The 12,891-nt window shown below is 51.1% G+C and overlaps 1 protein-coding gene across 1 annotated transcript; it reads right to left on the bottom strand.

The window, feature by feature from the left end:
• Positions 1-11,315: 11,315 nt before the first annotated feature.
• Positions 11,316-12,272, bottom strand: LOC129201305 (olfactory receptor 14A16-like). Its single transcript, XM_054812426.1, has one exon. It carries the CDS (start codon positions 12,270-12,272, stop codon positions 11,316-11,318), a length of 957 nt encoding a protein of 318 aa, XP_054668401.1.
• Positions 12,273-12,891: the final 619 nt, after the last annotated feature.

The following is a 12,891-nucleotide window of genomic DNA, read 5'->3' as shown; positions in this document are numbered from 1 at the left end:
CATAGCCTGCAACCAGTGCCTTCAGACCCCCATGTACTTCTTCCTCCTCGACCTGGGCTCTGTCTCCACTGCTCTTCCATCATGGCATCATCGATCCATGGCCAATTACCTCTGAGACAAGAGTGCAATTTCTTTCTTGGGATGCGCTGCTCAAATATTTTGGTTTCTCTTTTTAGTTGTAGCAGTGTTTTCTTCTCACTGTCATGGCCTATGACCGCTACGTTGCCATCTGCAAACCCCTGCACTACGGGACCCTCCTGGGCAGCAGAGCTTGTGCCCACATGGCAGCAGCTGCCTGGGGCAGTGGGTTTCTCTATGCCAGTGTGCACACGGCCAATACATTTTTAATACCTCTCTGCCAAGGATATACCCTGGACCAGTTCTTCTGTGAAATCCCCCAGATCCTCAAGCTCTCCTGCTCAGATGCCTACCTCAGGGAAGTCGGGCTAATTGTGGTTAGGGCCTGTTTAGCATTTGGGTGTTTTGTTTTCATTGTGGTGTCCTATGTGCAGATCTTCAGGGCCGTGCTGAGGATCCCCTCTGAGCAGGGACGGCACAAAGCCTTTTCCACGTGCCTCCCTCACCTGGCCGTGGTCTCCCTGTTTATCAACACTATGATGATGGCCTACCTGAAGTCCCATTCCATCTCCTCCCCATTCCTGTATCTGGCGATGGCAGTTCTGTTCATGGTTCTACATCCAACAGTGAACCCCCTCATCTACAGCATGAGGAACCTGGAGCTCAAGGATGCCCTGAGGAAACTGATTAGATGGTATTTAACAGCCAGAGACTGTGTACCTTCCTCTGCAAATCACTCCCAATATATATCTTGACAGTCTAAGCCTGTCTTTCCTTCTCTTCGTTTATTCTTTTTTATTTTCTCTCTTTTTTTCCTTTTCCACTTTTGATGATGCTGTCTGCAAAGAAATGTCTTTATTCATCCCCTCCGTCCTAGGTATCCACCTGTCTTGTGTGACCCACAGTGTCTGCATAAATGAGGAGCCAGACTCTCTCCGCATTTAAGCAAAATAAATTAACCAGCAGCATCTTTTTGTCTGAAGTCAACCCTTAGGGGGGCAGGAATGAATGAGAAATAAAAGCACTTTTGTCCCGTGGTTTAATCCCAAGCAGCAACCAAGCCCTACACAGCCGTTCGCTCACTCCAACCACGGCAGCATGGGGGAGAAAATCATAAGGGTAAAAGTGCAAAGACTTGTGGGTTGAGATAAAGACAGTTTAATAGGTAAAAGTCGTGCATGCAAGCAAAGTAAAATAAGGAACTCCTTCACCATTTCCCATCAGCAGGCAGGTGTTCAGCCATCTCCAGGAAAGCAGAGCTCCATCTCGTGTAACGGTTACTTGGGAAGACAAATGCCATCACTCTGAACGTCCCCTTCTACCTTTTAAAGTAAAGTGTTAATTCCAGGCATTCACAGGAAAACGAGGACTCTGCGATCACAGGAGAGGCAGCGGGAGCCCCGCTGGCACAGGGAAGGGAGACTGGAGAGCTGTTAGCTGAGGAGCTCCAGCGCCAGGATTGCCATGCTGTCCTGGAGAGTGGGGCTGGTGGGGGCAGAGAAGGGGGCAAATGCAGTCAGCATGGAGGGTCACCTACAGTAGGAACAGAGGAGAGCCAGAGGGTGAGTGGCCTCTGTTTCCTCATGCCCTTGCGGCCAGGTCAAGCCCTGGGACCGATGGGGAGCCGGAACCCCCTGCTCTGACCCCCAGGACCTGCTGTGCCCTTCAGAGGGGCTGGGGCTGTGGGCTGAGTGCCCAGAGCTCTGCAGCACCCTGCCGTGGGCACTGCCGTGGGCCAGCCCAGACTTGGCCACTGTACTGGGAAGAGGCAAGGAGAATTAGGGATTGCTGGGGAGGGGTTGGGCTGGGTTGAAATGTGCCCAGGAGAGAACAAACACAGTGTAGAGCTAAGCTGTGTGAGTGTGCAGGGTGGGGGCACGCGGCAGGGTGCAGATCACGGTGCAGAGCCAAGGGTCACGGTGAAGGAAGCAAGGAGCAAAGGTGCAGAAGAGAGGGGCCCAGTCTGTGCCTTTTTCCCTGGACGCCCTAGGGACGCTGCCCCGGCTGGGCAATTTTCCCTGGCTGCCCCACACACTGGCCATTTCCATCTCTGGCCATACACCTCAGTCCTGAGGAGGGACCTTTGCTGCATGGCCACCTCTGTCCTCCTCCGGGCCTTCATGATACCCAACTCCACTGCCATTATTAATAAAAAGAAAACGAGTTTCCTACTGACGCTCATTACAATCCAAGTCCCATAGCTCTTGCCACAGCTGGTCTCTCAGCCAAGCCCATTCTCAGGCAGGTCCAGCTAGATCAGGGGTTCATGGTCTTGTCTCAAGAGATATTGAAAAAAATCCATTGTTTGAGATCCCACCAACTGGCCTGGGTCTTTCTTCTAGTGTTTGACTCCGAGGGAGTTCTCAAAAAAAACCCCAACTCTCTCCACCTTTCCTTGTCCATAATGGTCTCCAGGCCCCAACCATCCTTCTTGCCTTTGCAGGACTTGCTCCAATCTGTCAGGGTCTTTCTTGTGCTGGGGAGCTGCAAACTGGACACAGCACTCCTGATGTGGTGGTTCTGTAGTGGCTTAGCCTTGGCCGGCAGCCAGACACCCACTCAGATGCTCATTCACAGCCCCAACTCAAAAAGACAAAGGGAGACAATAAGATAGATTAGCTCACAGGTCAAGATAAAGACCGGAAGATCACTTACTAATTACTGTCATTGGCAAAGAAGAGCTGACTTGGGGAAAATCAATTTAATTTATTGTCAATTAAAACAGACTTTTGATATGACAAAAATATGAAAGACCATTCCCCCACCACACTCCTTTTCCCCAGGCTCAGATTACTCCTTCATTCCCAATTCTTCTACCTCCCCCAACCCTGAGAGGCGCAGGGGGGATGGTGAATGAGGGGTTACAGTCAGCACAGAACCTCTCTGCCACTCCTTCTTCTTCACACTTTTTCACAGAGATGTGATGTCAATGGAAGAAGAGCCGAGGTGGGGATGGACACCTCCCAGGGCTTTTGTGGTAGGTGGAGATAGAACATATTTAGGAGAGACCAGCAGGGAAGATGAGAAGTGGGGGATGCCCTGTGGGATGTCAGGGCAGCTCAGATAAATGGACATTCTCTATGGAACACGCAACAGGTTAAATGGAGGCATGGGGGTGTGTGTGTGTGTCAGCTTCTAAATGGGCCATCCAGTCTTCTGCTCACCTGGATGGGGTACTCCCAAAAGAGGAAGAACTGGTCAGGCATGTGAAGACCAGTGTCAGCCTGGTCTGCAGTGACCATGTGGTCTCCCACATCCCCAGGGACGAGGGGAAGGAGATTAGCAGAGCACAGACCCTGCACATGAGGGAATGAGACTTTGGCCTCCTGCGGGCACTGGCAGGTGGGATGCCACGGGGGCAGTGTCAGGGCCCTGAGAGCATCCATCGGCCTTCATGGCCCTGACCAGCATAACCTGCAGCCTCCACCTGCATCCCTGTCCATGGGCCCAGGAGCCCATTGAAGCCCACTTTCAGCCCCAGCTTGATCTGCACTGCAGGTGTATGGGTCTCCAGTCACAGCCATAGACACAGCCTGGGCTGTCCATGGACCTTGTCGATTCAGACTTGCAGAGTCACTTCCTAGCTGGATTCTTTGTGGGGTGTACAATGAAATGACACCAGCGCCCTCCAGCTGCCACACCACAGCTGATTCATGGAGGCCTAGGGCCTTTCTGCTGCCTTTCTTCTCATCACTTGGTCAGGTTTTGGCAGGAGAGCAAGGAAAAGCAGGTGAGGAAAAGCAGGGTGCCAACGATTGAAAGCAGAGAGCAGAGCCTTCACAGGTGAAATGATCTAAAGGCTATACCAGTTCAAAAGTGTTTTCTTCAGCTCCTTCCTATGAGGCATTGAATCTGTAGCAGGAACGTGGAAGCTCTGAGATGCCTCCATATCCCTCTCTTTGAGCAATGAGGTTGATAGTACCCAAGTCAGAGGCTTTCTTTCAATTCTGTTTACAGTCTAAAGCACTCCATGGTCTGGAGATATGCCAGGGAACTTGCATAAGGAACCCACTCCTTGGAAAAGAAGGTGCATGTTCCCAGGAATCTCAGGAGGCATGGCCTACCGATAGCGGTGTTCAGGGAGCTGGTCAAATGCCTCGTCTCCAGTTCTGTGATGGTGACCTGGTTTGTGTGTAAATTCTCTCTGTGGATGCTGACATTTCCTGAACAACCCGGTCTGATCTCAGAGCTGGCCCTGCTTTGAGCTGGGCATTGCACTTGAGACCTCCAGAGCTCCCTTCCACCCTGAATTATCCTATGATGTAGAGAGCCTCACCTCCAGCTTAATCTCTTCCTGTACAGCACGTGCCAAGGAACAAGCTCTTGGAAGGCTTGGCAGGAGGAGACTGCTGGGGGACTCTAGTCCATCCTCCACGCAGCTGTGACTTTGCGGAGCTGAAACCTGAAGAGCTCCAAAGGTGGAGGTCACAGCAGTGCTCCTTCTAGTCCATGTTATTTTTTCTAAGGCTCAGCCCAAAACTCCCAAGAGGCACCTTGTGGCTGTTTCCTCTGTCAGTTCTTTGGCCACTGCAGAAGAGAGCTCGGCTCCCTCATCTCTCAAGGTAGGTAGGTGCAGGCTCTTACGAGGTTGCCCAATGCCTTCCCTTCAGCCAGCTAGAGAGGCCCAGTTCCCTCAGACTCTCCTACAGCTCAGGCTTTAGGCTCCTCACTCCATTTTGGCAGACCTCCCCCAGACACTCTCCATTTTCTCCATTTTCATTTCGGAATGCAAAGCCCACTGGCTCCTACGGCAGCCATCATGAGTCACAGGCCCTTCTCCTCCAAGCACCCCTTAGCCTGCGTGGTCACCGCCCATGCTGCTGCACGGAGTTGTTCTGCAGCTTTTCCTTCTAAATCTTCAAGTTTCGGCTGGCCAAATCCCCAGGTGTGTCAAGGTCCCTCTGGAATGAACCTCCAACATTGAAAGTACCTGTGCTGATGTTCATCCTGAGCCATGGTGCCTCTAACAAGGTGATAACTTAGGTAGCTACAGGACACTACAGATGAGAAGAAGAGTACTAGTGTAGTGTAGTTGCTAATCAAGGCAGAAAGCACCATTATAACCACCTCAGAAACACCAAATAAGGGTTCAAAGGGAGAATGTGCAGGGCCTGTGAGGAAATGGATAAAAGGGGTTGTCTTTTTGCATGGGAGGAGATAAGGAGTAGGACTGGAGAGGTGGGAAGGGAGTGACAAGGGAATGAATGGTGAAGCAAAGGAAATGGTCAGGACAGTTTGGGGATACCTGTCAAGCAGGCCTGCACCTGAGCAGCAGTGCCTGGAGCAAGGCATGACAGCTGCAGCTGCTCTGACTAAACTAAGAACCTGAGTTACTTCCATGGTCACAGGGAACCTGAGAACATTCCCTGCTGTCATCAAATGCAGACCTTGAGGACAAGAAACTGCTGCATCTTTTTGGTTTCGACTTTCTTAAATGGGATTTCAGGAGGTGTCTGTTCTGGCCTTCTGCTCGCAGCAGAATCAGATGTGGAGTCAGGCCACATTGCTCGAGGCTTTATCCATTGGGGGATGGAAAACACCCAAGGGCAGAGATGGCACAACGTCTCTGTGAAACCTGTTCCAATGCTTGGATGCCCTCATGCAGAAAAAGATTTTCCTTATCCCTGTGCTGAACCTTCCTTATTTCATCATCTAACTATTGTCTATTATACAATGACCCTTTGTAAAGTCATCTTTTCAGCAGACTGTCTAGACAAAGGCCCTTTCCATTGTGCTCCAGTTTTCTCCTCTCCCTGCTCTTTGTTCACTCACATTCCTGTCACCCACCCAAAGCTGCTGCTTTGACATCAGGGAGTTAAAAGCTTGCCCTGTCATTAAGTAGTCTAATTGTCTCTTTAGCCAACTCTTTAGTTATGTTTATATCTATATCTATATCTATCTATATATCTACTTCCCTACCTACCTACCTAAAACATTTCTCATAAGATTATCCCTTGTAGAAATGCAACGTCATTAGAGGCAGCTTGTAGTAAGCATATGGCGCAGAGTGTGTTTTATTGTCGATGAAACTTTATCGTGCTTGACTTTTCTTTGCTTGCAAATAGGAAAAAAAATCTGTGCCTGTGTGCAGCCATTTCTCTAAGGAAAGCAAGTGCGGGTTGGTACAAAGGAGCTGTAACATCCAGCTGCAGAATTCAGTGGAGAAGTCTGATGTAAGGGAAAGTCCCCGGTGGCCAATGAGAGAAATGGTGGGGCTGGGGAGCTGAGGTGAAGGTTGTCCATGCTGTGTCAGACCTCAAGGGACTGCTTTTCCTCCTGTCCAGGCGTCCTTAGGAGAGACCCTGGAGCAAGATCTACTGGGGAATGCTGCCATCACCTCTTCTCTAAACTGAAAAGTAGTAAAATACACCCTTGGAAATAAAACCTCCTCTTTGTTAGAAGTTCTTTGAAATCTTTCTCCATCACTACACTGGGAAACAGCTCCAATTATCTGTACAACTCTTGAAGACTTGAAGAAAATGACAGGGAGAGAGATGGCTCATTAGGGCTTACTTGATTTTAATGAGTCCCATGGTGTATTTGGTGCTGAGTAACGAACCTCAGGTACTGAGAGGAGATTGCACAAACCTCTCAAAGACTCGGTGTAAAAGGAAAAAACCCAAAGTACCTTGAAGCATTGAGTCCCACTGAGCACCATGACCAGCAAAGGCTCCCTGAGGACTCGTTAGAAGGGATAATTGGAGGCCATGATTGCAGGCAGGCAAAGGTAATGTGCAGGCAGCTGAGATGCAGAGAAAGCCCTGCTTTTGTTTGATGAAGCAGAAGGGCCAAGGCCTGACCCCCAGCCCCTGGGAAGGCAGATCCTGTCCTTCACGCCTTGCTCAGGGCTCTTCCTGGGGCAGTGGGATGTGGGGGGTGTCATGCTGAGTGAAGGACAACGGGATGGCAGTTCCCAGCCTTACTGGGGGTGTGCAAGGAGGCAACGAGGCCCCCCCAGTGCCTTAGGACAACATGTCTCCTCACAGGCCTTGGTGGCAGAGACGATTGCCAAGGGGACACAGACTTGGGTTCTCTTGGCGACTTCCAGCCTTGCCAGCACCCTTTGCCATCTCCACCACACGTTGTCCTACGCTGTCCCACAGCTGCTTCTTTTCCCTGCACACCGTAGACACCCATCTCACTTCCTCACCTTGCTCTCACCCTGGCATTTCCATACATTCACGGACGTCTGTCCACCGTCACGCTCTGTTCCTTGAAACACAAAGAGATGGACTGATCTCATACTCCTTCGGGATGACCTCTTGTACCACAGCATTACCCTTGGAGTGACAGTTCTTCCTCCTCATGTCTAGTCTCCACCTTCCACGCTGCACTGTGTGGCAGCGTTTCTCTCTCCTGTTGTTTCCTACCTCCAAGAAAAGCTCCACCATCTGAGAAACAACCCTTCAGGCAGGCATCCCAACCCACCAGTCTTCTTGAGGCCTTTCACCTGACCAGGCAGAAGTAACCTCACCATGATCTCCCAAGGCTGCTAGCCTTTCAGCTTCTCAGATAGACACGACCAAGCCGTGTGCCTGCTGCTGTCCCATCATGTTCTCAGGCAGAACAGACATGACCACCAAGATATAAGCCCCCTTCCTGGACTAAGCCTAGGTCCTTTGGCAGATGGGATCTCACAGACAATGTGCCAACCAGGTGCCTTCTGCTGGCCTGTCAGAGACACTGGCAGATGTGAGCTTTAAAGCACATATCCCAGCCATGGGCCAAGGTCTGGCCTGTCAGCTATTTCAGAATGAAGTGACCTCAGAGTCCCTTTCTCAGCCACGTTCCTGCTGCTGGCCTATCACCTCCAGAGGCAGAACTGACCTCACCTCCCCATTTGCTTCCTACTGGATTATGAGGTACTTATACACAATTGACCACATCATACCGTACCCAACCATCACCCTCTTTGTGGCCCAGTACCTGAGCAGGTAAAAGTAAGCTTCTTTCATCAAATTTATCCAGTAGATTTCCTACCAACAATTTGAGTGGAGAAATGTTCCTCAGAGGAACTGCTGTATTTCTACTGCTGCATTTTCTATCTCTACTTCGGCCTCTTTGTTTTGTCTTCTTCCTCTGTCGATTCTGTCTCCAAAAGCTCTCCAAGGGAGAGACTCATGGAATCATCAAATAACTCAGGTTGGAAGAGAGCCCTGAAGTTCATCTTGTCCGGCTATCCTGCTCAAGGCAGGGTTAACCTGATGAGGTCGCTCAGAGGCTCTGCCCAGTTTGGCATCATCCACAAAGGAGCTGAAAATGCCCTCTGTCACATTGTACAGGGAGTTAATAAAGACATTCAACAGGGTTGGCCCAATCCGACTACATGGAGACTATGGAGACCATGTCAAAGCCCTTGCTAAGGTCCAGGTACGAAACATGCCCTTCTTGCCCCTACCCATATGGGTTCGGCAGTCCCTTCCTTCTCCTTCAGTGCCTGTGAATCCCTGCAGGTGTATTTGGCCCATCACCTTCTGAGGGACTAAGGTGAGGTTGACCAGCCTGTAATTCTCCCAATCCTCCTTCTTGCCCTTCTTGAAGAAATGTTTGATGTCTGCCTTTTCTGAGGATCCCAAAACCTCTCTGATTGCTCTGACACGTTTGAGGGCACAATCCAGAAAGTGTGACGTGAGCAGAGAGGAGTATTGGTACATGGTACAGACCACGGTACATCCAGGAGTTAGTGATCAGTGTCACAGAAAACCTGAGCAGACCCAGGCCTCTACTATGCTCTACGTACAGCTTGGCCTTCAGGCCGTGTTCTGCCAAGCTTATCCCTGGGATGCAGAATAAATTTGATTGTAATGAGAAGCATGCAGGAAGCTCCCACCTGGTAGTGGTGATTAGACCTTCTGCATGTCCTTACCTTTATCTAAAACTGCAACAATGACTTCACATGTGAAGAACCTCTTTTGGGGGTGGTAGAAATGATGACTTGAATTTTGTTGCTTATGAGAAAACACTGACAGTGATCACAGGAGTGTTGTGGTTTAACCCCAGCTGCCAACTAAGCACCACCTGCCGCTTGCTCACTCCCTGCTCCAGTGGGATGGGGGAGACACTCGGAAGGGTAAAAGTGAGAAAAGTGGTGGGTTGAGGTAAAGGCATTTCAATAGCTAACACAAAAGCTGCGCAAACAAAGTAAAACAAGGAATTGATTTACCACTTCCCATCAGCAGGCAGGTGTTCGACTGTCTCCAGGAAAGCAGGGCTCCATCACATGTAATGGTTACTTGGGAAGACAAATGCCGTAACTCCAAATATCCCCCTCTTCCTTCTTCTTCCCCAGCTTTATATCGTTAAGAACAATGTCATATGGTATGGAATATCCCTTTGGTCAGGTGGGGTCAGCTGTCCCAGCCATGTCCCCTCTCAACTTGTTGTTCACACGCAACCTACTCGCTGGTGGGGTGGTGTCAGGATCAGAAAAGGCCTTGACTCCGTGTAAGCCCTGCTCAGCAATAACAAACCCATCTCTGTATCATCAACACTCTCTTCAGCACAAATCCAAAACACAGCCCCATCCTAGCTACTCTGAAGAAAATGAACTCTATCCCAGCCAAAACCAGCACAGGCATGTTCTTGAGAGTGACTTTGGAAGAAGGCTTAAGGCTTCATGCACTGCCCTGAGGAGATGCCCTTTCATGATGGAACCACTCCTACGGAGGCCAGCTCTGTCACAGAAGTGCCCGTTGCCTGTCCCTGCCTGCGGTCCCAGGACGACCACGCATCAGGACTGTGACCAAGCTGCAGGGCAATCAGGCCTTACACCAAAGCCAAGTGTGGTGGGTTGACCCTGGCTGGAGGCCAGGTGCCCACCAGAGCCACTCTCTCACTCCCCCCATTCACTAAACAGGGGAGAAAAGGCATAACGAAATGCTTGTAGGTCGAGATAAGGACAGGGAGAGATCACTCACTAATTGTTGTCACAAGCAAAACAGACTGAACTTAGAGAGGGAATTCATCTAATTTATTACTAGGCAAAACAGAGTAGAGGAATGAGAAATAAAATCAACTCTTAAAACACCTCCCCCCACCCCTCCCATCTTCCCAGGCTCGACTTCACTCCCGCCTTCAACCTTCCCCCCCTCAGCGGCACAGGGGGACAGGGATTGGGGGTTACGGTCAGTTCATCACATGGCGTTTCTGCCGCTTCTTCATCCTCAGGGGGAGGACTCCTCTCATCGTTCCCCTGCTCCAGCATGGAGTCCCTCTCACGGGGTGCAGACCTTCAGGAGAAAACTGCTCCAGCGTGGGATCCCCCACGGGGTCACAAGTCCTGCCAGCAAACCTGCCCTGGCATGGGCTCCCCTCTTCACAGGTCCACCGGTCTGGCCAGGAACTTGCTCCAGCATGGGCTTCCCATGGGCCACAGCCTCCTTCAGGTGCCTCCACCTGCTCCGGCGTGGGGTCCTCCACAGGCTGCAGGTGGAATCTCTACACCCCCTCATCCTTCCTCCATGGGCTGCAGGGGGAATCTCTACACCCCCTCATCCTTCCTCCATGGGCTGCAGGGGGACAACCTGCTTCACCATGGTCTTCACCACGGGCTGCAGGGGGATCTCTGCTCCGGTGCCTGGAGCACCTCCTGCCCCTCCTTCTGCACTGACCTGGGTGTCTGCAGAGTTTCTTACATCTTCTCACTCCTCTCTCCAGCTGCAAAAGCTCTCTCTCTCTAAGTGTTTTTCTTCTTCTTAAATATGTTATCACAGAGGCGCTGATTGGCTCGGCCTTGGCCAGCGGTGGGCCCGTCTTGGAGCCGGCTGGCATTGGCTCTGTCAGACACAGGGGAAGCTTCTGGCAGCTTCTCACAGAAGCCACCCCTGTAGCCCCCCCGCTACCAAAACCTTACCACGCAAACCCAAAACACCAAGGGATCAGAAAGAGATTGTGGAAGTGAAAAGAGAACAGCTCTGGGAGATCAAGTGCCTCCTGGCAGTGCTGCCATGCCAGGACTCTCTTCCCTGCCACCTCTGCACACAGGAACTGTCCCTGTACATCAATAAAGCTCTTGGAGGAAGGATCTCAAAAAAAACCCCCACCTTGCTGCAAGGCCCTTTATTTTACTTAAACACACAGAGAGCATGGCTCCTCGTTTACACAGCCACTCGGTCAGAAAAGCAAAGCAGAGACTGAATTAGAGAGGGGATGACAACATCATTGCAAGTAAAACACCATCATCAACAATATAAATTACAGAGGACAGGCTGGGCCTGTAATGAGTTAAATAATAGTTGTTATGCAGCAGAAGATGGGCAGTTTATTGCTGCCGAATACCATCCAGTCCTCAGTTTCCACACTGCATCCTTGAGCTCCTGGTTCCTCATGCTGTAGATGAGGGGGTTCATAGCTGGAGGCACCACCGAGTACAGAAATGATATGACGAGATCCAGGGTTGCGAAGGAGACAGACAGGGGCTTCAGGTAGGCAACCATGTCAGTGCTGATAAACAGGGAGACCACGGCCAGGTGAGGGAGGCACATGGAGAAGGCTTTGTGCCGTCCCTGCTCAGAGGGGATCCTCAGCACGGCCCTGAAGATCTGCACATAGGACACCACAATGAAAACAAAACACCCAAAGGCTAAACAGGCACTAACCACAATTAGCCCAACTTCCCTGAGGTAGGCGTCTGAGCAGGAGAGCTTGAGGATCTGGGGGATTTCACAGAAGAACTGGTCCACAGCATTGCCGTGGCAGAGGGGTAGGGAAAATGTATTGGCCGTGTGCAGCAGAGCAGTGAGAAACCCACTGCCCCAGGCAGCTGCTGCCATGTGGGCACAAGCTCTGCTGCCCAGGAGGGTCCCGTAGTGCAGGGGTTTGCAGATGGCAACGTAGCGGTCGTAGGCCATGACAGTGAGAAGAGAATACTCTGCTCCAAGCAAGAAGGCAAACAGGAAGACCTGTGCAGCACATCCTCGGTAGGAAATGACCCTGGAGTCCCAGAGGGAATTGGCCATGGCTTTGGGGAGAGTGGTGGAGATGGAGCCCAAGTCAAGGAGGGAGAGGTTGAGGAGGAAGAAGTACATGGGGCTGTGGAGGTGGTGGTCACAGGCTATGGCAGTGATGATGAGGCCGTTTCCCAGGAGGGCAGCCAGGTAGATGCCCAGGAAGAGCCAGAAGTGCAAGAGCTGCAGCTCCCGTGTGTCTGCGAATGCCAGGAGGAGGAACTCAGTGATGGAGCTGCCGTTGGACATTTGTTCAGTCTGGGCTTGGGGAACTGTTGAAAGAGGACAAGACATTGACAAGTCAGGGCAGACTTCTTTGAGCCTGTCCTATGCTGTTTCTCAAAAAATCCCCTCAAAATTACTTTTCATTTTTGGGAGGAAACTTTGTTCAATTCCTCTTTATGAGCTCAGGTTTGTGCTGCTGAGTGAGGCCACTTTCTCTGAAGGGGCAGAAATCCTCATCTTTCACCTTGCTCTCAGCCTGGACACTGGTGAGCCCTGAGGGACAAAAGGGCTCCTTATGCCCTAATGCAGAGTCAGGAGAGCTGGTCTGTCTATGAGTGATCTGCTGCTCACCACGCAGGTGCCCTGTGGTTATTGCACCTTTCTTCATCAGAGGTGATCTCACACACAATATACTTGAAGAAGAAACTGGATGTTTTTCAGCTCAGAAGAATTCAGTTTCAAAGTCCATTTCTCACAACTCTTCTCTCTTTCTCTAAGCAGCTGAGCAGAGAGTGATGCCGAGGGGTGGCCTGGCTCTCTGCTCCCTGGAGTTGTCCCTGCCGGGAGCCGTTTCTCTGTCTCCAAGTCTCCTCCCTGTCAGTGCTCACAGACCCCATCCCACCTGCTCTGTGCTCAGCTCTGC

This window comes from Grus americana, unplaced genomic scaffold (assembly GCF_028858705.1).
Source record: "Grus americana isolate bGruAme1 unplaced genomic scaffold, bGruAme1.mat scaffold_91, whole genome shotgun sequence".
Lineage (NCBI taxonomy): Eukaryota > Metazoa > Chordata > Aves > Gruiformes > Gruidae > Grus > Grus americana.
This window is presented reverse-complemented; position numbering and strand designations above follow the sequence as displayed.

What these genes read in the sequence shown, in the direction of transcription:
- LOC129201305 (XM_054812426.1), bottom strand. Translation starts at nt 12,272, where the DNA reads ATGTCCAACGGCAGCTCCATCACTGAGTTCCTCCTCCTGGCATTCGCA.